At 46.6% G+C, this 27,096-nt stretch overlaps 1 protein-coding gene across 4 annotated transcripts in view; it reads right to left on the bottom strand.

Annotated features, from left to right (window-relative positions):
* Nucleotides 1–27,096, bottom strand: part of LOC106610206 (zinc finger protein 827) — a 115,697-nt gene that overhangs the window by 7,341 nt on the left and 81,260 nt on the right. For all 4 annotated transcript variants that reach the window (XM_045722759.2, XM_045722760.2, XM_045722758.2 and 1 more), the window contains exons 6-12: nucleotides 16,685–16,930; nucleotides 14,591–14,645; nucleotides 14,033–14,133; nucleotides 8,517–8,660; nucleotides 6,424–6,598; nucleotides 5,441–5,607; nucleotides 726–935 (exon numbers count right to left, since the gene is read on the bottom strand). In XM_045722759.2, the coding sequence (XP_045578715.1) occupies nucleotides 726–935; nucleotides 5,441–5,607; nucleotides 6,424–6,598; nucleotides 8,517–8,660; nucleotides 14,033–14,133; nucleotides 14,591–14,645; nucleotides 16,685–16,930 (1,098 nt within the window). The remainder of the gene's footprint in view (nucleotides 1–725; nucleotides 936–5,440; nucleotides 5,608–6,423; nucleotides 6,599–8,516; nucleotides 8,661–14,032; nucleotides 14,134–14,590; nucleotides 14,646–16,684; nucleotides 16,931–27,096) is intronic.

Raw genomic sequence — 27,096 nt, 5'->3', positions numbered from 1 at the left:
ACTGCATAATTTACGTGCAAAATGTCTGTGCTTTTGCATGCTAGCTGTTCGAGGAGACTTTCAGTCATTGCTCTAACGCTAGTTAGCAATAGCGTGCAAAACTACATCTAACTTCCTGCATACTGGACGCAGAGACGTAAACATGGTATCCATGAGTTCATCTGACTCTGGGGAAGTAGATAAAGGGGTGGGCTCACACTATCTCTTTAAAGGCCCAGTGCAGTCAAAATTCTGTTTTCTGTGTTTAATATTATATTGTACCGCTGATGAAACTAACACTGTAAAAGTGTGAAAAAATGTGATCAGTGTTATTTCCTGATAGCTGCTGGTTGAAAATACAACCTACACAGGACCTTCTAATCAGCAGGTTTGCATGAGCGGGAGTTTCAGATTTCCATGGTGACATCACCAGGCGGTAAATGAGTTAATAGACCAATAACAAAGAGAGTTCCAAACCACTCTGCCAATAACAGCTAGTTTTCAGTTTTCCCCTCTCCACTCAGACCCCTCCCAGACAGTCCTAGCAAAAATCTTGCTTGAGAAGTAGTTTTTTGCTATTTTTTTATGGAATCTATTACAGTAAGGTACTTATTGTTACCCAGAAATGATTTGATATTGAGAAAAAAACAGCTGCATTGGGCCTTTAAGGATATAGAATTGTAAGTAGATTAAATTAACTGTAGTTCTACATAATGTTCCAGCCTATACATCCCAGAACTCCTTGCCTTTCTCAGACTTCTCTTCAGTTCCTGATCCCGAGTGGCTGCTGGAGCTGGATTGGCTGCCTGCAGAGGAGGGAGGGGCCAGCAGGTTCTTGAGCTCCTCATTGGCATGGGTAAGTTCTCCACCCTCTGAGCTGTTTAGCGAATCGCTGAGGGCCGACAGGGAGGAGGAGGTGCTCTTAGTCTCACTGAGAGGGCTCCGCGAGTTCAGACCTAGGAAGAAGAGGGGTCAAGGGTCAATCATCATCAGCATTGTTGTCATCGTGACAATCATCATCATCGAATTCAGAAAATGTACCATTGTAATTACATTTCACTTCCTGAATGATTAAGTAATATACCCCAATTCTGTCACTACCAGCACTGCCACCGTCAGTCATCATAACTGCTTTCTCAACATTAGACAGGGTACCTCAACCCAATAAAAGGAGGAAAAGCACTAAACTACAGTCAAAACCACACACACACACACACACACACACACACACACACACACACACACACACACACACACACACACACACACACACACACACACACACACACACACACACACACACACACACACACACACACACATGTTGAATACAAAATGAAAATCACACACACTGCAGGCAGGCAGGCTCAGCTTCAGGGCCATGTCCTCTGACTGGAGCCCTGCTGCCAGTCCAATCAACAGCCAGTATGCTTTTATTGATCTCTCTCTTTTCTCTCTCCCTCTCTCTCTCTCTGTTTGACCGCACTTCTCTGGGATAGAGAGAGAGAGAGAGAGAGAGAGAGGGAGAGAGAGAGAGAGAAGAGGGGAGGAGGGTCACGGCTAAGGGAGCTAAGATGGCGGGTGCAACTCAGGGCACAGCTCAACAAAGGGCATTCAGTCAGGGAGAAGGAGAGGGAGGTGGGGAGGTGAAGGAGTATAGGGCTGCTGGCTGCCATGGATTGTGAAATGGCCGACGCCAGCTACCTCACACACATTTGTATGTGTGCGCACACACGACACAGGCACATACACAGAAATCACACTGTGGCATTCACACAGACGCATTCAAAGACACATATTGTACATAGCCTACACACTTTCATCCTTGAGAATGAGAGAATGCAGGTATAGAAACGCAGAAAGCAGAGCGTGAAATACCATTGTATCCATCTCTCTCAACGCCGAAGACCTCTAGAGGTAGATTAAAGACAAAACGAGACTCACCACTCCACTATATAAGGGAGCTATAGAGTGCATTATGCTCTGAACATTCAAAGTACTTGTCCCTTGTGGGAAACCACATCATTTATCATCCCGGTTGGCATATTCCTTGTTAGCTCTTTTTCCAAGGTCCAAGATGCTATTGAAGCATGTATATAGTCAAACGCACTTCACTTTTTATGAGGGTGGACAACGTTGTAAACTAGTGTTACACTCCCCTACGGATTGGACAGTGAAGCGAAAACTTTAAAGGTGGCTCTATACTCCACCATTTTGGATTTGAGTTCAAGCGTTTTATATGATGAGACAGTACAGCACATCACCTTTTATTTGAGGGTATTTCCATACATGTTTCACCGTTCAGAAATGAAAGCAACTCATGTATCTAGTCCCCCCATTTGAAGCGGTCATAAGTATTCGGACAAATTCACTTATGTGTATTAAAGTAGTTAAAAGTGTAGTAATTGGTCCCATATTCCTAGCATGCAATGACTACATCAAGCATGTGACTCTACTAACCTGTTGGATGTATTTGCAGGTTGTTTTGGTTGTGTTTCAAATTGTTTTGCCCAATAGAAATGAATGGTAAATAATGTATTGTGTCATTAGAGTCAGATTTATTGTAAATAAGAAAATAATATGTTTCTGAACACTTCTACATTAATGTGGATGCTACAATTACGGATAATCATGAATGAATAATGAATAATAATGAGTGACAAAAGTTACAGATGCATAAATATCTGCTAATGGGCCAGAATATGGGACATTGAATGTATCTCCGTCCCGTTCCTACTGTACCGCCACACACAGTATCTCCGTCCCGTTCCTACTGTACCGCCACACACAGTATCTCCGTCCCGTTCCTACTGTACCGCCACACACAGTATCTCCGTCCCGTTCCTACTGTACCGCCACACACAGTATCTCTGTCCCGTTCCTACTGTACCGCCACACACAGTATCTCTGTCCCGTTCCTACTGTACCGCCACACACAGTATCTCTGTCCCGTTCCTACTGTACCACCACACAGTATCTCCGTCCCGTTCCTACTGTACCGCCACACACAGTATCTCCGTCCCGTTCCTACTGTACCGCCACACACAGTATCTCTGTCCCGTTCCTACTGTACCACCACACACAGTATCTCTGTCCCGTTCCTACTGTACCACCACACAGTATCTGTCCCGTTCCTACTGTACCACCACACACAGTATCTCTGTCCCGTTCCTACTGTACCACCACACAGTATCTGTCCCGTTCCTACTGTACCACCACACACAGTATCTCTGTCCCGTTCCTACTGTACCACCACACACAGTATCTCTGTCCCGTTCCTACTGTACCACCACACAGTATCTCTGTCCCGTTCCTACTGTACCACCACACACAGTATCTCTGTCCCGTTCCTACTGTACCACCACACAGTATCTCTGTCCCGTTCCTACTGTACCACCACACAGTATCTGTCCCGTTCCTACTGTACCACCACACACAGTATCTCTGTCCCGTTCCTACTGTACCACCACACACGTATCTCGTCCCGTTCCTACTGTACCACCACACACAGTATCTCTGTCCCGTTCCTACTGTACCACCACACACAGTATCTCTGTCCCGTTCCTACTGTACCACCACACAGTATCTCTGTCCCGTTCCTACTGTACCACCACACACAGTATCTCTGTCCCGTTCCTACTGTACCACCACACACAGTATCTCTGTCCCGTTCCTACTGTACCACCCACACAGTATCTCTGTCCCGTTCCTACTGTACCACCACACACAGTATCTCTGTCCCGTTCCTACTGTACCACCACACACAGTATCTCTGTCCCGTTCCTACTGTACCACCACACACAGTATCTCTGTCCTGTTCCTACTGTACCGCCACACACAGTATCTCTGTCCCGTTCCTACTGTACCGCCACACACAGTATCTCTGTCCCGTTCCTACTGTACCACCACACACAGTATCTCTGTCCCGTTCCTACTGTACCACCACACACAGTATCTCTGTCCTGTTCCTACTGTACCACCACACAGTATCTCTGTCCCGTTCCTACTGTACCACCACACACAGTATCTCTGTCCTGTTCCTACTGTACCACCACACACAGTATCTCTGTCCCGTTCCTACTGTACCACCACACACAGTATCTCTGTCCTGTTCCTAGCCGTAGCAGCAGCCAGGCTCCCTGCTGTGGGGCCACCAGTCTGACCCCTTGCCCATGTGGCTGACACACATCTTAGCGGGGGCCAGCTTCAGGCGTAACACCTGCTGAGTTCAGCCGTTTCCATGTCTGTCTGGAGCCTGGCTGGGGGAGATGTGGTGTCCAAACACTATCAGCTGACAAATAACACCCAGCAGTCTTTTCTACAGCCCCAATGTGGTGTGGTTTCAGCAGCCATGTTTGCTAGTGGGTTGAGGCTAGCCTAAATGCCAAGCTTCGATATGGACTCACCACTCTGTGTCTGTGTGAGAGAGGGTAAGAATGTGTGTGTGTGTGTGTGTGTGTGTGTGTGTGTGTGTGTGTGTGTGTGTGTGTGTGTGTGAACCCTGGCCTGCCTCTGAAGGACCAGAGGGCCTATTGATTTTTTCCCCTCAGGCACGATAAGGGGCAGCCATCGTAGATAAACAAGGTCGCTCCCCGGCCTCCGTGAGGACCCCTCAGCTGTCTGCAACACTACCGGACAATCCCACACACACTGCCACGGAAGGGCAAGACTGGCAACCGCGTCGGACGATAAACCGGACAAACCCGCTACGGACCGAAAAAAATATATTGATGGGTTTTGGACCAGTGGCTTTAAAAAGTCCAGGGAAGGTCGAGGGAGGGAAAAGAATCTACCTGTTTTGTTATTCAAAGCGGAAGTTGTTTCTGTTTGGAGAGTTTACAGAGTTCGTCTCCTCTCTCTCCCGGGAAGGGACTGGTTTTATGAAGCTTTACTTTACTGTCACTTCAGTTCAGTGTGTTGAGACTGAACATGTTGGTTCCCTCTACTATAAATGGCTGTAAACTAAACTAGCTGTATCTACTCTGAGCAGTAGCACCTCAATCTGCAACACTCCCCCAACAGCTCCCTACCAACAACATGTTTACAGCTGATCTGAGAATCATTCTGAAAGGTTGGTACCGTCTCTTCAGAAAGCTTTAATACATTGTTTGGATTGTTTGGCTACGATCCGAGGTGCAGACTTTTCCAGTCCCCCTCATTAAAAGTTATAGACTGGGTGTAAGAAATGGTATAGACCCCCTCTTTCTAGCCTATCCCTTACGCCAAAACAACGCTTTAAAACACATGAGCCCGAGCGAGCAGATGGATACACGCTTCAGGAAGGGAATCAATATACTTTGGAACAAATCGACGGCAGCAAAACCAAGCTCAGCTGGGAAAGAGATGCCATCAAGTTGGTTGTACAAGCTGACTTCGTCCTATTGCTGCCCCCAGGGACAAGAGGTGGACCAAAGCCATCTCTCTATACAATACATGCCTGAGCAGACGACAGATGATCTACCTGTGTGTCCGTGACTGACGTGGGACTTCATGTCACTCTCCTCCACACAGACGTAGTCACAGGCGCTGCAGCACAGAGAGAACATCCACTGCTCCTTGTCCACGTGGAGAGACATGTGGCTGACGAACTGGGCGTTCAGCCCCGTCTGGAAACCACACGCATGGCAGCTGGATGGACAGGAAGAGGGAGGGATGGGTTAAACACTGATCTCAGAACAGGTCACAGCTAGAGGGGAAAGGAGAGAGGTATTGAACATAGACCAAATGCTGATCTCAGACCAGGTTATAGAGGCGAGAAGACATCATTAATTCCTAATCAAACCCTAAAGGCTGACCTCAGACCAGGTTATAGAGGGGAGAGGACATCATTAATTCCCAATCAAACCCCAAAGCCTGACCTCAGACCAGTAAAGAAATAGGTCAGTCATGTACAGTCCATTGTTTACATTACTGATACTGACCCCAATTTATGGGATCAGTAAATTGCATGTGTCAGTGTTTATACAGCTAGATCTTCTGTACACACAGTAACCACAGAAACTAGGCTGTTTGACGGGAGACGTTAGATCTTCTGTACACACAGTAACCACAGAAACTAGGCTGTTTGACGGGGAGACGTTAGATCTTCTGTACACACAGTAACCACAGAAACTAGGCTGTTTGACGGGAGACGTTAGATCTTCTGTACACACAGTAACCACAGAAACTAGGCTGTTTGACGGGAGACGTTAGATCTTCTGTACACACAGTAACCACAGAAACTAGGCTGTTTGACGGGAGACGTTAGATCTTTGACGCCTGCTATGGATGAACTATAGGGACAGACCTTTATTATGGGTCTGTGTACATTAGTACAGGGAAAGTTCTTGTGACTACTGCTCTGAGAACATGTGCGTCGACCAGACTCTAGTAGAAATCCAAAATGGTGCATCTGGCCCGTTCAATGTTTCTTTGGACTATTTCATTCATTCAGCGTAGCAGCACCTGTAGTAATAGGGGAAGGTCTTCCCGTCTCGTCCCTCAGCGGTGGTGACGGCGCTGACCATCTGCTCTGCGTCGGTGCTGACCAGCTTGACAGAGTGGATGGTCAGGTGCTGGTTGAGGTTGGCTCTGCACTTGGCTGCATAAGGACACAGGTGACACGTATACTTCCGCTCCTCTGGAAGGACAGACGGACACAATGTCAGAGAGAGAGGTGGGTCTACAGACACACACGGGGACACACACGTTCGTACACACACTTACGCGTAACACACACACCATATACAAAACGCATGCAGGCACACAACATGCGTACACATCACGTATACACAAATACAATGAGTACGTCCCCCTGCATGAGAATGTCTGCTTAGTGGACTACACAAACAAAACACACACGCAAATCCTATTACGTCAGCTACTAACTAACGCACACACACATTTTGCCCGAGGACATGAAGCCAGGGAACCTTTGTGGCCCGGGTAAACCAAAAACAACCATCATGATGACATATGCCCCCGTTTCTGCTCTCTGTGGTGTGCCCAAGCTGTTCTCAGCCAAACAACCCACTCACGGGGGAGTGTGTGTGTGTGTGTGTCTGAGTGTGTGCTCGCGTGCGTGTTTTGTATTAGTGTGTGTGGACCATGCGCTTTCATGCATAAGAATATGTAGGTTTTTACATAAATGTGGGTGCATTAAAAAGACTAATTTAAATAAAATGTAAATTGAGAACGCATTATCTTTACCAGCAATGACCCTTATACTTGTGGTAATGCCAGGGGAGTGGAGATCTCTGATCTGAACCACTGAGAGTCAGGACCTCTGTTTGGATCTCTCATCCAAAGGATCGCTTAGACGGTAGTGTGTGCTGTGTTCACATGTATTTACATGTATTTATACACTGAGTGTACAAAACATTAAGGACACCTGCTGTTTCCATGACAGACTGACCAGGTCAATCCAGGTGAAAGCTATGATCCCTTATTGATGTCACTTGTTAAATCCACTTCAAATCAGTGTAGATGAAGGGGAGGAGACAGGTTAATAAGGGATGTTTCAGCCTTGAGACAATTGAGACATGGATTGTGTATGTGTGCCATTCAGAGGGTGAATGGGCAAGACAAAATATTGAAGTGCCTTTGAATGGGGTATGGTAGTAGGTGCCAGGCGCACTGGTTTTCGTCAAGAACTGCAACGCTGCTGGGTTTTTCACACTCAACAGTTTCTCGTCTGTATAAAGAATGGTCCACCACCAAAGGACATCCAGCCAACTTGACACAACTGTGAGAAGCTTTGGAGTCAACATGGGCCAGCACCCCTGTGGAACTCTTTCAACACCTTGTAGAGTCCATACCCTGATGAATTGTAGCTATTCTGAGGGAAATAGGGGGGGTGGAACTCAATATTAAGAAGGTGTCCTTAATGTTCTGTACACTCAGTGTATGTATTTATGTGTATTAATATGCATTCATATGTATGTATATGTATTAATGTATATGTATGTATATGTATTAATATGCATAAAAGCATGTACAGACACAGTAGTATGTGGTTTTGCATCAGATATGGTATGGCCCCAATGCTGTTACACTCTGTATGTACATCTACTGTAACTGTGTGTGTGTGTATGAACCCATCCACTTGGTGTGTGTGTGTAATATATATATATATATAATATAAATATATTTATATATTTACATATACATGTAAATAAATAAATATATATATATATATAATATAAATATATAACATTTTTATATACACACACACATATATTTATGCATGTGTGTGCGCATCCGCGATTGCATCCGTCCGTGTTTGTGTGTCCATTGTGTCCAGTGTGTGTACTGGGATGCAGAGCAGCCTTCTGGCTTGGTAATTAGGCGGGCAGTTTTCCCACTGAGACTAATCATGGTGGTAATTTCTTTAAAGGAGAGAGTAATCCAGTCTAGTAAACCTTATTGACTTTTTACAGGGTATTACACACACAGTCACACACACGCCAAGGAAACGTTGACAAGACATGTCACAACACACAGGGAACTGTACGTAGAGATGGAAAGGGAGTGTAGTGTGTGTGTGTCAGTGGACTCACCTGTGTGTAGAGACAGGTGTCTGGAGAGGGTCTGCTGTCTGCCAAACACCTTGCCACAGACAGGACAGGGGTAGAGCTGCTGACTGCTCAGTATCCCCTGGGACATCCCGTTCCCCCCCGACTCTCCAGTGTCCTTCTCTGGGTCTGAAAACACACAGACAGTTTACCATATTTTACTCACAACTTTCTCATAACCTCCCCACAACATTTGCACTGGGAGGCAACCTGAAAGTCCATATTGTAGGAAAGCATTCAGCAACTGAAATGGAATGGAGTCCAGCTTTGTTTCATATTACTCCAACTTCACTCCAACCCTCAGCCTTGTTTCATGTTACTCCAACCCTCAGCCTTGTTTCATGTTACTCCAACCCTCAGCCTTGTTTCATGTTACTCCAACCCTCAGCCTTGTTCCATGTTACTCCAACCCTCAACCTTGTTCCATATTACTCCTCAGCCTTGTTCCATATTACTCATCAGCCTTGTTTCATGTTACTCCAACCCTCAACCTTGTTCCAAATTACTCCTCAGCCTTGTTTCATGTTACTCCAACCCTCAACCTTGTTCCAAATTACTCCAACCCTCAACCTTGTTCCAAGTTACTCCAACCCTCAACCTTGTTTCATGTTACTCCAACCCTCAACCTTGTTCCAAGTTATTCCAACCCTCAACCTTGTTCCAAGTTACTCCAACCCTCAACCTTGTTCCAAGTTACTCCAACCCTCAACCTTGTTCCATGTTACTCCAACCCTCAACCTTGTTTCATGTTACTCCAACCCTCAACCTTGTTTCATGTTACTCCAACCCTCAGCCTTGTTTCATGTTACTCCAACCCTCAGCCTTGTTCCATGTTACTCCAACCCTCAACCTTGTTCCATATTACTCCAACCCTCAACCTTGTTCCATATTACTCCAACCCGCAACCTTGTTCCATATTACTCCAACCCTCAACCTTGTTCCATATTACTCCAACCCCCAACCTTGTTCCATATTACTCCAACCCCCAGCCTTGTTCCATATTACTCCAACCCCCAGCCTTGTTCCATATTACTCCATTCCCCAGCCTTGTTCCATATTACTCCAACCCTCAGCCTTGTTCCATACTACTCCAACCCTCAGCCTTGTTCCATACTACTCCAACCCTCAGCCTTGTTCCATACTACTCCAACCCTCAGCCTTGTTCCATACTACTCCAACCCTCAGCCTTGTTCCATACTACTCCAACCCTCAGCCTTGTTCCATATTACTCCAACCCCCAGCCTTGTTCCATATTACTCCAACCCCCAGCCTTGTTCCATATTACTCCAACCCCCAGCCTTGTTCCATATTACTCCAACCCCCAGCCTTGTTCCATATTACTCCAACCCCCAGCCTTGTTCCATACTACTCCAACCCTCAGCCTTGTTCCATACTACTCCAACCCTCAGCCTTGTTCCATATTACTCATCAGCCTTGTTCCAAATTACTCCAACCCTCAACCTTGTTCCAAATTACTCCAACCCTCAACCTTGTTCCATATTACTCCAACCTTCAACCTTGTTCCATATTACTCCAACCCGCAACCTTGTTCCATACTACTCCAACCCTCAGCCTTGTTCCATACTACTCCAACCCTCAGCCTTGTTCCATATTACTCCAACCCTCAGCCTTGTTCCATATTACTCCAACCCTCAGCCTTGTTCCATATTACTCCAACCCTCAGCCTTGTTCCAAATCACTCCAACCCTCAGCCTTGTTCCAAATGACTCCAACCCTCAACCTTGTTCCAAATGACTCCAACCCTCAACCTTGTTCCAAATGACTCCAACCCTCAACCTTGTTCCAAATGACTCCAACCCTCAACCTTGTTCCAAATGACTCCAACCCTCAACCTTGTTCCAAATGACTCCAACCCTCAACCTTGTTCCAAATGACTCCAACCCTCAACCTTGTTCCAAATGACTCCAACCCTCAACCTTGTTCCAAATGACTCCAACCCTCAACCTTGTTCCAAATTACTCCAACCCTCAACCTTGCTCCAAATTACTCCAACCCACCATCTTTCTCATACCAACACTATAGCCTCCTCAAGTTCTCATCACCTCCATGATAATCAGACTATACCACACTGTGCCCCTTGATATTCTCTCTGTGTGTGTCCTCCATCACCCATCAGTCCTAAGCCCTCTCTAGTGTGTGGTTGTCCATGCTAATCAGACTATATACACTACCACCCAGGGACACAGCAGGGATGGAGAGAGAGAGAGAGCGAGAAAGCATAATAGAGAGAGAGAGAGAGAGAGAGAGAAGAGGAGAGAGCGAGAAGAGGAGCGAGAGAGAAGAGGAGCGAGAAAAGAGGAGAGAGTGAGAAAGCATGAGAGAGAGAGAGAGAGAGAGAGAGAGGAGAGGAGAGAGAGAGGGACGGAGGTGTGGGGAAAGCGTGAGAGAGGATGCAGGGATGGAGAGTGAGAGATCATAATAGAGAGAGGAAGAGAAAGTGAGAGAAAAGGGAGAACATGACAAGAAGAGATATAGAATTAACCTTCTGATGAAGGCACAGCTCTCAATTAGGATTCCATGCCACTCCTCCTCTCTCTTTATCCCCCTCTCCTCCATCGGGTAAATAAAGAAGTGGACAGGGAGGGCTTCCGTCATTGACACAATGCAGCTAGTCTCAAATGGACGCCTGGCACCACACTACCTAGGATCATATTGTTCTCAGTGACAGGGTAAGGGGAGAGTGGACTGACTATACCGTACTTCACACAGGATGGCCTTTCACATAGGGACATTTAATAGGGAGCACAGGAAATCACCCCTTTAAGTCCACTATTTACCTGGTGTTAGCTTATAAATCATAGTAAAATGGTACAGAAATGCCTGTACCCACAGTAACCAAGGCAGGCGGGGCTTAGCAAAGGGTCAAAGGTGTTGCATTCTTTTGAAGTAGAGAATCAAAAAAAGAACCATTGTTATTGTCATCTAACATTAATCTACTGTTAAACCACAGAAAAAATATCTTCTAGACTGTTTTCGTTTTCAGTCTGACTGCAGGTACAGGCCTCTTGACGTTAATGGTGCGGAAGACAAAAAAAAGAAGGCTAGTGATTGGAGTCACCCTCCGCAACTAAATTCATTTGTTTTAACGAAGGTTGTCATAAGAGATGCAAGCTGGTGGGGGGGGGGGGGGGGGGGCTAGGAGGCTCCATTCTCTGGTATTTTGGGGGAGATTTAATGGTGGGGGCATTAAAGAACAGATGTACTGGCCTTGGAGAAAGACAGAGGGGGAGATGGAGAAGTCTGAAGGACGTCTAGCTAAAGTTGTATGCTGACAGGTCTGGACTTCTCTCTCTCGCTCTCTGAAAAAAGAGAAGGGAGGAGTACGACGAAAGGAGAGAGACCAGAGGGAGGGATGCTAAAAGACAATTCCATCTTTATCTGTCTGGACATGTGCTGGTTGGAAGAGAGCAGAGAGCCTACTGTGTCTGTAACTAGCTGAAGTGAAGTGTGGGAATGTCTCAGTGAATGAGCACTACACACCATCATAAAACCCCTCACGTCAACGCACACCCTCATCCACACAAAACCAAACACAAGCCTGTGCCCTGATGGTATTCTACAATATTTCAGTCAAGTGGCTGTACAGTAATAACACAACTAGTAATAGATTCCTTAGTTGTAATCCTTCTGTAGGGACTGAGTCACTCCTCATAAGGGCCCCTGGACCTGCCGTTCCCTGTGACTCACAACCTGACATACCAGTGGGAGTGTGTGGGTGGGTGGGTGTGTATATATGTGTCCCCTGCATGTGAGTTGGCAGAGTAGAGGGGAGGGTGTGTTTGTATGACTTCTTAATACACATCAGTATGACCCACATGAGAACTTGACCCCTTGAATCCGTGGCTGCAGAGTAGTGATGCTCTGAGCTCTATCAAAGATCCACCAAACCCCTTGTCTGTTAAGTCTCACTGACAGGCTTCACCATGGTGATGCCCCCCCCTGCATGCCGGTCTTGGATTGGCTTCTCCCTTACACTTCCTCCTACCACCTCCGTTTGTGTGGCTTAGTACTGAATGGGCACAGAGATCCTTAAGGGGCTTGTATCTCATCTCATCTCCTCAGACCACATAATCACATTAGCTGTCCTGAGGGGGTGAGAGGCTGGGCGAGGCAGGGTCGGGTGGGGGTCATCCAGGGTGACTGGAGCCCATGGACAGGGTGTAGGGGCCATCCTGGGGCCACGGTGGCCCAGCAACCCCAGCCAGAGCTCTGATAATCGGGCAATTAGAGGACCGGCGTGGGCCTTGAAGTGGTTAATGGTTTAATTAGTGTTATTAGAGCTGGAGAACGAGGGAGAGAGGAGGAGGGAGGGAGGGACAGACGCACGGCCTCCGAAAGGCTGGCTGGAGCTTGACCGGGGCAGGGGGAGAGGAAGGACAGCCGCCACCATCACGACACACACACACTTGCTGTAAACAGCCACAATTACCGCCACACAGAGATGGTCACATTTTCATCAATGTGGAAATGTATGGGCAAAGTGGTACTACGCACCAGTCATCATGAAATCCAACCATGCAACTGTTTGAATTGTCATAAAGTGGTGTTTCAGTAATACAGGGGATTCTCAGAGTAACTGTCTGGATAATGAGTGGTGCTGGGGTGATACTGGGAAACTGGGTTAATGGGAGCACTGGGGAGGGTCACTACCCTTAGCACAGAACAGCTGTGTGACTGACTGCACCCCTAGGAGAGAGAGAGGGATAGAGATGGACAAAGATGGAGAGATGAGAGCGAGATATGGAGAGAGGGGATAGAGGGAGCAGGAAAAGAGAAAAGTGCAATCCGAAAGCAGAGAAAAGATGGTTGAAGGAGACAAGAGAAAGAACTGGGCATCGGGAAGAGACAGAGAGAGAGGGAGAGAGAGAGAAGGTGAGAGCAATAAAAGAGAGAGAAAGAGTGAAGACACGAGTCTGCACGTTGCACCCAGGGAAGGGAGACAGTCAGTTGGGCGAATTAACTATCAGGACACCCTTGACACGTAGAAGCCAATCAGATTTTAATTAACTGGTGGATGGTGATGGAGGGAGAGACGGGTGAGGCTGGCACAGGCTAATTACCCTCTGTATCTCTGCCTGCCTGCCGCAGGCACCACAGGGACAGCCACAGAGCATCCCCATTCCAGGGCCAGGGGAGGGGAGAGAAGGGCTGTCCAGGGCAGGGAGCTCTAAGGCTGGGTAGATGTGTGAGTGAGACGGGAGGTGGAGGCTCTGGAGGTGGAGGCTCTGGAGGTGGAGGAAGAGGGGTGGAGGAAGAGAGGGTTGGCCAGAGTTGAGGCCTCGTGGCTGGGTAGATGTGTGAGAGAGCAAGGAAAGGCCTGGGGAGGTGGAGATGTGGCTGAGGAGGGTGGGAGGTTACTGTAATCAGCTGTGAGGGCCAACATTCTGGCTGCATGTCTACATTATGAGTGTCTGTCTGGAGTGTGTGTGTGTGTGTGTGTGTGTGTGTGTGTGTGGTGTGTGTGTGTGTGTGTGTCTCACCGTGGAGGGCTGTCCTAGCAGAGGAGCTGGCCTCTGCAGGGGAGGAGGACTTGGAGCGCTGGCTGAAGGGGGATTGTCTGAAACGCTCGTCCAGGAAGGGGCTAGGAGTGAACACACAACCACACACAGACACAGTCAGAGCAGTATCATGCTATAACAGCTCAATAACTAACAAACAAGCTTACGCTAAAATATGATAGCAATATGCAATCAATATGCAATCAATATGATATCAATATGCTATTTTTTTTTTAAATAAAGTTGCAGAGCTCCAGGCCTCTCAATGCTAAACCATAAGCAATATACCAAAAAAGACTAACTGTAGAAATAGCAGCTAAGCGGAAAAGAAGCCACTATGTTCATCATGTGGAATGGTTGCTGGTTTGAATACCCGAGCCAACAAGGTGAAAAGTCTGTCAATGTGCCCTTGAGCAAGGCACTTAACCCTCATTTGCTCCAAGGGCGCCATACTCCTATGGCTGACACTGTAAAACAACACCTTTCACTGCACCTCTCCAGTGTATGTGACAAAACAACATATTTCTGTTGTTGTCTCACCTGCTTATGCCCACCATGTTGCTGTCTTTGTGGTCGTTGGCTCTGCTGACTTTCTCTGCAACACAAAAAAAGCTCCCAACATCAAAGAGGGTCATTAACAACAATGAGAAATCATTAACAAGCCCTTTGTGGTTATGATGGAACCACCAATCGGTTATTCAGGGCATATTGATTACTCAACGTGACCGAGTGGTCAGTATTGGTCTGATACTGCTTTGAAAAGGTGCAATCTGGGATCTGGGAATCTGTTCAATGGTCAGTCCTTGCATCTAGAGTGCCGTCTGTGAATTTGAGAAGGGTAACATTTCCCTAACCATTTTGCTGAAAGACCAATCCCAGATTGTAGCGTATAGTAACAAACCCAGGGAAGTTGCATGGTTGTCCTGTTGCCTTGGCAGATACTGTTTTAAGTGGTCAAAGTCAGAGATCATATTAAATTGCTAGAGGGGCTATGCCATAAACCCTCACAGTTCCAGAATGGTATAGAAATGGCAGCCATTGTGACCAGGGAGAAATCCAAACCAGTCTAATTGGAATGAATGGTAGTAGAGGCATAGGTGATGCATTTCCTGATTTCACTTATACAGAAAAATAAAAGTAAGGCATGTGATTTTCTTTTTAAACCTAAAATATTGTCATATAATTATAAAGTTTGTACAGGTTTTAGACTGTATAAATAGCCTATGAAATATATGTAAACGGACCATAAATGTCTCAATATTTGTTTTCTTGGAAAGCTGTGAGTGTTTATAATATGTTTATAATACAATATCAGTACTTGCTGCATTTACAACTTGTCTCAATCCTATCAACTGATTTCAGCCAGTGGATGTGGATTGACTGCATTGTTAGTATGGAATGTTGGCATATTGGTTCGAAAAATTAGAAAAATGATTGGAATCATTCCAGTTAAACTGGCTAACAAACATACTGTGCAGACAATCTTCAAAATGATTGTTTTACACAATATCTTATCACAGCACACTGGTTGACCAACTCCATGACCAAAATGGCTGACCTTTTATGCTGTCATAAGAACGTTCATGTCCATTCTAGTATTCAAATTCCTAATTCTATGGTCAGAGTAATAAAACCCAGGGAAGGTGTTTGGTTGTCCCTCGGCTTCAGCAGCCTACTAGTGATGACCTCATCATAGCAGCCACTTGCTCCCTGGGTGGCACTGCTCTAGTCGCTGCCCCCCCAACCCCTCCTCGCCCCCCACTCCCTAACCCCTCCTCCCTAACACCGCGCTCCGTCAAATTGTTCGCCAAGGACAGAGGTCTCTCCGCGTTGCCATGGTGATGCCACACGGGAGAAATGTAAGGGGGGGGATAGTTGAGAGAGGGGCGGAGGGGGGCTAGTGTGTGCAGCCAAGTGTGCTTGAGCTGGCATGTTTGAAAAGTAGTCGAGGAAGAGAGAGAGGAGGGATAGAGAGAAGGAGAAGAGGAGGGAGGGACATGGGGGAAGACAGGCACTTTGTAGACACTGCTCCCCATGGGGGCTTGTGTGTGTCTGCGTGCGTATCTGTGTGTGTGTGTGTGTGTGTGTGTGTGTGTGTGTGTGTGTGTGTGTACTTGCGTGCTCGTCGGTGTGTGCATCTCTCTCGCTGGAGAGAGATTTTTTGCCACAATTTCCGAGGTGCTACTGTATAAGGCATTTAGGCGTAGCAATCAGAACTGGGGGGCATGGCCTGGGTCTCCTGTACCCCCCCCAACCCCATCTTGGGGGACGCAGGCTCCACTTCAGTGCTCTGCCATCAGGCAATACAAACAGCTGTCTGCCGCCTCAATGTCATGGTTACAGCCAAGCAGAGAAGAAGTGTGTATAAAACCTACAGAGCACATTACAGGTAATATATAGTGTCCCCTAACCGCAGAGCCTCCAGAGATCAGAAGAGAAACATGTAGGTTCTATGGCTAAGTATCACACCACATTTCAAGGTTGACACTGAGGTGCCCGAGAGAGGTGTGTGTGATTGTAGTCAAGGAGGTGTGAGAGAGTATGTGTGTGTGTACACGTGTGTGTATGTTTGAGAGATTGTGTGTGTCGTATGTGTGTGTGTGTGTGTTGTGTATCATAGAGAACATTGCGCACCTGAGAGTTGGAAGAGGAGCTCGGAGGCCATTTTCACCGATATGTCCTGGGAGAAGAGGTCTTGCTTCTGGGGGCGGGACAACGCCTCAGGGAGGCTGGCCATTGGCTCGCTCTTCTCACACGGCCCTAAAGTGCTGAAGGCCAGCAGGTGAGAAGGGGGCGGGGCCGGGCCGCTGGCCGGGTCCACCTCCATAGGCTCCGCCTTCACCGTCACCTTCTGGTAGTGGGCGGCGTCCTTGTTGCTTTCTGGGGTAGGGGATTGGATGAGAGGGACAGTGAGTGACAGGGTTGAATCTATGCATTCCTGTGACAACTCCTATCTACACCAAACATTAGGAACACCTCCTTAATATTGAGTTGCATCCCCCTTTTCCCTCAGAACAGCCTCAATTCGTTGGGGCATGGACTCCACAAGGTGTCCAAAGCGTTCCACAGGGATGTTGACTCCAATGCTTCCCACAGTTGTGTTAAGTTGGCTGGATGTCCTTTGGGTGGGGGACCATTCCTGAGACACACGGGAATAAGGGATCGTGGCTTTAACCTGGATTCACCTGGTCAGTCTGTCATGGAAAGAGCAGGTGGCAATGTGTATATATATATATTAGTGAGGGAAGTCATTTGGCTTATAGTTTGAGAAAAGCCAGTTCTGTTTTATCCAAAAGGTTATAATATATTTATACTGCATACAACTCCTCAAAGCTGACGAGTAAGTGGATTTGATTCCAGGTAATGTCCTAATCTCTGCATTTCACAGATGATGTGTCTCATTCTCAAAATATAGATAGCTAAGTTCATTTATCATACAACCCCTACAGACTTCATATTACCTCATGGATGTTCAAGGAGAAATAACCTTAAAAAAAACCTTGTTAATAAAGCCTTGAACGTACCCTGAGGACATTCTGTACATTTAAAATCAGACACAGACAAGATCTCTCATTCCATCCATACTTCAATCTCCATCCATCAGGTGCTCTCTAAACTCCGGACTGTCCTCACTCAACCTCTTCCAAATAATACGAGTCTGAATCCAAATGAAAATGTTTGGAATTCCAAAAATGTTTAATAAAGCCTGGACCATAACATCCATTCAACCCCTAAAGCGCGCCGTTCCTGAGTGGATATTGTCTAGTTATGTGATTATGTAGGGCTAGAGGGCATCACCAGGTCACACACTGGCTCAGGGAGCTAGGCAACCTGTACAGGTTCACTGTGTGTGTGTGTGTGGCTCAGCGAAGTACACAAAACAGAAAATATACTAGCACCATTAAATATGAAACAGAACAACAGTGACCTCATTCCAGCCCTATGGGCATTTTGAGGAGGGGGGGGGGGGGGGGGGTGTTATGATGTTGTGAACTCAAACGCCTCCTTGAAAACCTTTCAAACCTTTTGCTTCAGCTGTCGTCAAAAGAAGGAACACTTCTGATTCAACAGCAGTTGTTGTCTTGTCATGTCAAGTTTTCGTAAATCAGGACATCTCTTAGGAGATTTTAAAAATCGGGGTTGAAATAAAACAACAACGTTGGTTAGAGAATCCCTAACGGAGGGAAAACCTTCCCGTAACCTCCCCCCAACCTCCCCATCGCTCCGGTTATCAGACAGTGTTCAAGAGGTTAGCCAAATAGCAGACACTAAAAATAGTCCCGGTGGCCGGCAGTACACGGCATCAGGATCTCCGAGGTAACAGATTTTGACTGTCTCGTCCAGGTTGTGTGTGTAAGCGAGTGTGTAAGTGTGTGTGTGTGTGTGTGTGTGTGTGTGTGTGTGGTGAGGAGCAGCAGGGAGCTCCAGCCATGCTGACACGGCTGCTCATGGTGATTATGGATATATGAAATTGGGCCAGTAGCGAGGGGGGAAGAGGTGGGAGGGGGAGGTCAGGAGTACAGGAGAGAGATGGGAGAGAGATAGATGGAAGGGGGAGAGAGAGAGAGCGAGAGAGGGGGGAAGGAGGGAGGGAGGGGTGAGAGGGTAGGCTGAGGTCAGCAGTGTAGGAGAAAGAGAGCGAGAGAGGGGGGAAAGGAGGCAGGGAAGGGTGAGGAGAGAGCGAGGCAGCAGTAACCCAGTGATGACCCTGCCCTCTCTGTGACCTCTCCTGGATGGCTGAGCCTGGGAGGGGCGAGTCTAGTCACCGTTGTCTGAACCCGGCCTACAGTGTGTGTATGTGGCAAGGTGCGCGCGCCTGAGTGTTGCATTTACATTCGGAGTTGAAAGTGTGTGTGAGTGTGCCAGTGTGCGTCAAATCACATTTTATTTGCCACATGCTTCGTAAACAACAGGTGTGGACCAACAGTGAAATGCTTTCCCAGGTGCATGCTAGCGCACCAGTGTGTGTGTGTGTGTGTACAGTGCGTACAGTGTGTGTGCGCGGTCGGCCCAGTGTGCCTGTGTGTTTACATGATGTATGGGTGCGCGTCCACCTGAGTGCGTTCTCTTTTCTGGACCCAGGTTTCGGGGGCGGTGGTAGCCTAGCCTAGCCGACCCCCCCCCCCCGTCTGGAGACACAACTGACAACCATCGGCTGACTAATCCCTTAATCAGGTGCCCAGAGCCTGGCAAGAGCAGAGCGGTCGTGGAGGGGGGGGGGGGAGCGCTGCGAGGCCGGGGTCAACCAAGGGACAGGCAGTCTCACGCACGCTCCTGCATGGGGTTCACCACCCCTGCCATCAGGGGCTGAGTGGACTGCTGAGCGCCACACACACACACACACACACACACACACACACACACACACACACACACACACACACACACACACACACACACACCACACACACACACACACACACACACACACACACACACACACACACACACACACACACACGAAGCGAGAGAGAGAGCTGGGATAAGCACACTTGCGTCACAGCTGAGATTCATTGAGTGGTCAGACAGTCACACACAATCATTTTGCTCACACACACACGCTCAGAAAGTAGATAAACAAACCCTCGCAGTGAAAACGCATCAAAGTAGGGGGTCTGAGTGGTCTTTTTTTTGTGTCAAATTGCATAGCCTTCACTTACCTATCTAGCACAATAAAACACACACACTACACACGGCACTGTATGTCCAGGGTTATGACATTATGTTCTGGTGCCATAAAAAGCTGAATCCTGTTCCTAACATGCTGACCAGACCGGACACGTCGCATGAGCGAGCGTTGCAAAATAAATTTAGGAATATATGTTATTCAATTATTGCACCCACACTGCTCGCGCCGTCAACAAGCGTCTGCGTTGCCAAGGGCTAAAATAGAAGTCCTTTCTATTTCTGATGCAGATCGCTCTGCAAGTCCTGCCTCTCCCATCTCCTCATTGGTTTATAGAAGCAGGTACCCACGTGCCATCTCCTCATTGGTTATACCCACGTGGGTGATTGAAAGAAACTGTTTTGCCGGTTGTCGTGGTAATACTATGAAAGTGTAGATGCCAATCACCATATAAATTCAACGATGAAAAAGCCTGGAAGGAGGAGAGATGACTAGAAACGATTCGGTTGACCGTTTTATGTGTGGATTAATTGTCAGAGCAGAGGACCTTGTGCATTTCAGGGAAAATAACAACTCAATGTTTATATCCCAGGACAAATTAGCTAGCAACAGCAAGCTAGCTAAATAGGACAAATTAGCTAGCAAGTGCAAGCTAGCTAAATAGGACAAATTAGCTAGCAAGTGCAAGCTAGCTAAATTGCCATACATGTTTAATGCTTTTCGACCTGTCCCCAAATTAATGGCATTGGTTCAGAGTTTGTTTTGATATTTTAACCTGCGTGTCGTGAACGCTTTTGGTGTTGGGGGGGACAAAATAAATGTATGCACGATAGCGCACGTGCGCAGCCGGTTTGGGTTCCGTGTATGTGTGTGTATCGTCCCCTCAAGTGTAGAAGCAGTGGAACACTACAGCAGTTCACCTCTAACAGCAAGCAGAGGGGTTGTGACCTGATAACTCCCACTACCACTGTACTGTAGTGTAGAATCTCTCACTTGCACAGCTATGACTGATCATATACGGTGTTGTACGGTACCATATGGTACCACTCTCAATGTACACAGGTAAGCTATGTACTGTCTAATGCAGGGCTCTCCAACCCTGTTCCTGTTGAGATATCCTCCTGTAGGTTTTCACTCCAACCCTGTTCCTGGAGAGATATCCTCCTGTAGGTTTTCACTCTAACCCTGTTCCTGGAGAGATATCCTCCTGTAGGTTTTCACTCTAACCCTGTTCCTGGAGAGATAGCCTCCTGTAGGTTTTCACTCTAACCCTGTTCCTGGAGAGATATCCTCCTGTAGGTTTTCACTCTAACCCTGTTCCTGGAGAGATATCCTCCTGTAGGTTTTCACTCCAACCCTGTTCCTGGAGAGATATCCTCCTGTAGGTTTTCACTCCAACCCCAGTTGTAACTAACCTGATTGAGTTTATCAACCAGATACTTATTAGAAGCAGGTGCGCTAGATTAGGGTTGGCAGGACTGTAGCTCTCCAGGAACAGGGTTGGAGTGAAAACCTCCAGGAACAGGTTTGGAGTGAAAACCTACAGGACAGTAGCTCTCCAGGAACAGGGTTGGAGTGAAAACCTACAGGACTGTATCTCTCCAGGAACAGGGTTGGAGTGAAAACCTACAGGACTGTATCTCTCCAGGAACAGGGTTAAGGGTGAAAACCTACAGGACGGTAGCTCTCCAGGAACAGGGTTGGAGTGAAAACCTACAGGACGGTAGCTCTCCAGGAACAGGGTTAGAGTGAAAACCTACAGGAGGGTACCTCTCCAGGAACAGGGTTAGAGTGAAAACCTACAGGACTGTATCTCTCCAGGAACAGGGTTGGAGTGAAAACCTACAGGACTGTATCTCTCCAGGAACAGGGTTGGAGTGAAAACCTACAGGACGGTAGCTCTCCAGGAACAGGGTTAGAGTGAAAACCTACAGGACGGTAGCTCTCCAGGAACAGGGTTGGAGTGAAAACCTACAGGACTGTATCTCTCCAGGAACAGGGTTGGAGTGAAAACCTACAGGAGGGTATCTCTCCAGGAACAGGGTTGGAGTGAAAACCTACAGGACTGTATCTCTCCAGGAACAGGGTTGGAGTGAAAACCTACAGGACTGTATCTCTCCAGGAACAGGGTTGGAGTGAAAACCTACAGGACTGTATCTCTCCAGGAACAGGGTTGGAGTGAAAACCTACAGGACTGTATCTCTCCAGGAACAGGGTTGGAGTGAAAACCTACAGGAGGATATCTCTCCAGGAACAGGGTTGGAGTGAAAACCTACAGGAGGATATCTCTCCAGGAACAGGGTTGGAGTGAAAACCTACAGGACTGTATCTCTCCAGGAACAGGGTTGGAGTGAAAACCTACAGGAGGGTATCTCTCCAGGAACAGGGTTGGAGTGAAAACCTACAGGAGGATATCTCTCCAGGAACAGGGTTGGAGTGAAAACCTACAGGACTGTATCTCTCCAGGAACAGGGTTGGAGTGAAAACCTACAGGACGGTAGCTCTCCAGGAACAGGGTTGGAGTGAAAACCTACAGGAGGATATCTCCACCCTGAACAGGGTTGGAAAACCTTGGTCTAACGTATAGAGATCACCTTTACTTGACAATGCCTTCTTTGTCATATACCTTATCCGCTCAATGTATGACACAGGTAGGCTATACATAGTCCAATGTATATTATGTTGACATTGTGTGGATTGTGTTTAGGCTACATGCTAATATATTCTGTATCTTTAGAGACAGCCATATGCTATCTAGTATACTGTATTCTTCTCTCTATATCAGGTTATATTAACAATCTGTACATATCACATTTTATCGGACAAATACATGTCTGCTTTTACTTGACAATGCATTATTCATTTTTGAGACAGAGTGAAAATGACTGCGCTGCTGTTTCGCTGTTCACCTTTGACCTTCGGTCTCTGCTCCAATCAGAACGTACAACCAGTCTGACTGTGTGCATGTACATAGGTGAGGAGAGGACTAGCAGTAAAGCCCTACATTTAACAGCCAGACAGCCACGCCATTACCGATTCAACACATGTAAAGCTATCTTATCATACTGCGAGGTATACCTTTGATGCATCGACAGAGGGGGAATACAGAGATGAGCTGGGAGAGACACATGGATGCAGTGAGGGAGGATGAGAGGAAAGGATGAAAAATAAGGAGGAGAGTGCCAGGGAGAGGAACACCCTGAGGGTGAGAGAGAAGGAAGAAAGATGAGTGAGCGAGAGAAGGAGGCGGATAAGAGGAGGAGTCATAAGATGACATCCTCTCTCCTCATCCCCTCGCTCTCCCTCTCTGGTCGACCTGCTCAGAAAGGGGTGAAGAGTTCAGCTGCTTCAAAAGGATGCAGTGGTGGAAGACAACATGTCAGCTGGGGAGCGAAACAGCAGCAGACAGAGACTGATCTTAGACCAGTTACCTCTCATTCAGCCTGGAGCGGGAGGGGTGATACTGCTGCTACATCTGTTCCCAGATCGGCTGGTACTGTAGCGTTCAATAATTCAGTACAATGATGATGCAACACTTACACTGAGACTAATGGAGAGTGGTGTGTTTGTTACAGAGTGGGGGGGTGGGGGGGGTTCAAAGACCCAATAGTCCCCTAAGGGGATGAGGGCCTAAAGATATCAGTGCCACTGTAAGACTAGATCTACCAGGGAGGGAGGAAATGAAGGAGAAAGGGATGGAGAGGGCACAGAGAGGGCACGGCCAGGGCACTGAGGCAGAGTGGAACAGGCTCTAGCATCAGGAAACAGCAGCACAGTGATGATGAAATGAAACGGCAGGGTCATGTCCTCCCACCCACCACTTGGGCTACATTAACATGTATTCCTGCACTTCATAAATCCAATCAATTATTGTTATGCAGTACGTGTGGACAATTGATTGTCAGTGTACGGTTTAAACTATACTGAACAAAAGTATAAACGGAACATGCAACAATTTCAACGATTTTTACTGAGTTACAGTTCATTTAAGGAAATCAGTCCACTGAAATAAATTCATTAGGTCCTAATCTATGGATTTCACATGACTGGGCAGGGGCACAGCCATGGGTCGGCCTGGAAAGGCATAGACCCACCCACTTGGGAGCCAGGCTCACTGACTGGGGAGCCAGGCAAAGCCAATCAGAATTAGTTTTTCCCCACAAAAGGGTTTTATTACAGACAGAAATACTTCTCAGTTGCACCAGCTGTCCGGGTGGCTGGTCGGTAATGATCATAATGTTTAATCAGCTTCTTGATATGCCACCTGTCAGGTGGATGGATGGATTTATTTATATATTATTTATATATATATAAAATATATTTTTTTAAATATATATATATATATATATTATTATTATTATAATATTGCCTTATGGCAAGGTGCTCCATCATGCTGGAAAAGGCATTGTTCGTCACCAAACTGTTCCTGGATGGTTGGGATGGTTGCTCCCGGAGGATGTGTTGGTACCATTCTTTATTCATGGCTGTGTTCTTAGGCAAAATTGTGAGTGAGCCCACTCCCTTGGCTGAGAAGCAATCCCCCACATGAATGGTCTCAGGATGCTTTACTGTTGGCATGACACAGGACTGATGGTAGCGCTCACCTTGTCTTCTCCGGACAAACTTTTTTCCGGATGCCCCAAACAATCGGAAAGGGGATTCATCAGAGGAAATGACTTTACCCCAGTCCTCAGCAGTCCAATCCCTGTACCTTTTGCAGAATATCAGTCTGTCCCTGATGTTTTTCCTGGAGAGAAGAGGCTTCTTTGCTGCCCTTCTTGACACCAGGCCATCCTCCAAAAGTCTTTGCCTCACTGTGCGTGCAGATGCACTCACACCTGCCCGCTGCTCTTCCTAAGCAAGCTCTGTACTAGTGGTGCCCCGATCCCGCAGCTGAATCAACTTTAGGAGACGGTCCTGGCACTTGCTGGACTTTCTTGGGCGCCCTGAAGCCTTCTTCACAACAATTGAACCACATTCCTTCAAGTTCTTGATGATACGATAAATGGTTGATTTAGGTGCAATCTTACTGGCCTATCCTTGCCTATGAAGCCCTTTATGTGAAAAGCAATGATGACGGCACGTGTTTCCTTGCAGGTAACCATGGTTGACAGAGGAAGAACAATGATTCCAAGCACCACCCTCCTTTTGAAGCTTCCAGTCTGTTATTCAAACTCAATCAGCATGACAGCGTGATCTCCAGCCTTGTCCTCATCAACACTCACACCTGTGTTAACGAGAGAATCACTGACATGATGTCAGCTGGTCCTTTTGTGGCAGAGCTGAAATGCAGTGGAAATGTTTTTGGGGGGATTCAGTTCATTTGCATGGCAAAGAGGGACTTTGCAATTAATTGCATTTCATCTGATCACTCTTCATAACATTCTGGAGTATATGCAAATTGCCATCATACAAACTGAGGCAGCAGAGTTTGAAAATTAATATTTGTGTCATTCTCAAAACTTTTGGCCACGACTGTACTTTGTGCATGACACAAGTCATTTTTCCAACAATTGTTTACAGACAGATTATTTCACTTATAATTCACTGTATCACAATTCCAGTGGGTCAGAAGTTTACATACACTAAGTTGACTGTGCCTTTAAACAGCTTGGAAAATTCCAGAAAATTATATCATGGCTTTAGAAGCTTCTGATAGGCTAATTGACATCATTTGAGTCAATTGGAGGTGTACCTGCGGATGTATTTCAAGGCCTACCTTCAAACTTAGTGCCTCTTTGCTTGACATCATGGGAAAATCAAAAGAAACCAGCCAAGACCTCAGAAAAAAGACCTCCACAAGTCTGGTTCATCCTTGGGAGCAATTTCCAAACGCCTGAAGGTACCACGTTCATCTGTACAAACAATAGTACGCAAGTATAAACACCATGGGATCACGCAGCCGTTATACCGCTCAGGAAGGAGACGCGTTGTCTCCTAGAGATGAACGTACTTTGGTGCGAAAAGTGCAAATCAATCCCAGAACAACAGCAAAGGACCTTGTGAGGATGCTGGAGGAAACAGGTACAAAAGCATCTATATCCACAGTAAAACGAGTCCTATATCGACATAACCTGAAAGGATGCTCAGCAAGGAAGAAGCCACTGCTCCAAAACCGCCATAAAAAAGCCAGACTACAGTTTGCAACTGCACATGGGGACAAAGATCGTACTTTTTGGAGAAATGTCCTCTGGTCTGATGAAACAAAAATAGAACTGTTTGGCCATAATGACCATCGTTATGTTTGGAGAAAAAGGGGGAGGCTTGCAAGCCAAAGAACACCATCCCAACCGTGAAGCACGGGGGTGGCAGCATCATGTTGTGCGGGTGCTTTGCTGCAGGAGGGACTGGTGCACTTCACAAAATAGAAGACATCATGAGGCAGGAAAATGATGTGGCTATATTGAAGCAACATCTCAAGACATCAGTCAGGAAGTTAAAGCTTTGTCACAAATGGGTCTTCCAAATGGACAATGACCCCAAGCATACTTCCAAAGAAGTGGCAAAATGGCTTATGGACAACAAAGTCAAGGAATTGGAGTGGCCATCACAAAGCCCTGACCTCAATCCTATAGAAAATGTGTGGGCAGAACTGAAAAAGTGTGTGCGAACAAGCAGGCCTACAAACCTGACTCAGTTACACCAGCTCTGTCAGGAGGAATGGGCCAAAATTCACCCAACTTATTGTGGGAAGCTTGTGGAAGGCTACCTGACACGTTTGACCCAAGTTAAACAACTTAAAGGCAATGCTACTAAATACTAGTTGAGTGTATGTAAACTTCTGACCCACTGGGAATGTGATGAAAGAAATAAAAGCTGAAATTAATCAATTCTCTCTTCTATTATTCTGACATTTCAAATTCTTAAAATAAAGTGGCAATCCTAACTGACCTAAGACTTAATTTTTACAAGGATTAAATGTCAGGAATTGTGAAAAACTGAGTATAAATATATTTGGCTAAGGTGTATGTAAACTTCTGACTTCAACTGTGTGTGTGTGTGTATGTATGTATGTATATATATATACACACACACACACACACACACACACACACACACACACACACACACACACACACACACACACACACACACACACATCAAAGCTATGGAATCATGTAGTAACCAAAAAAGTGTTAAACAAATCAAAATATATTTTATTTTATATTTTTATATTGAGATTCTTCAAAGCTGCCACACTTTGCCTTGATGACATCTTTGCAGACTCTTGGCATTCTCTCAACCAACTTAACCTGGAATGCCTTTCCCAGTGAAAGTTACGCCCCTGCTTTTTGCTATTCTGTTTTGTATTTGTGTGTGAGAGTGTATCCTCTCGTCCAATCTCTTTGACAAGCCGTCATCAGGTTCTACTACAGCCCACATCACTTTAACCACACGACCCCAACTGGGACGCCATGTC

Source organism: Salmo salar, chromosome 08 (assembly GCF_965601325.2).
Source record: "Salmo salar chromosome 08, fSalSal1, whole genome shotgun sequence".
NCBI classification, from domain to species: Eukaryota; Metazoa; Chordata; class Actinopteri; order Salmoniformes; family Salmonidae; genus Salmo; species Salmo salar.
This window is presented reverse-complemented; position numbering and strand designations above follow the sequence as displayed.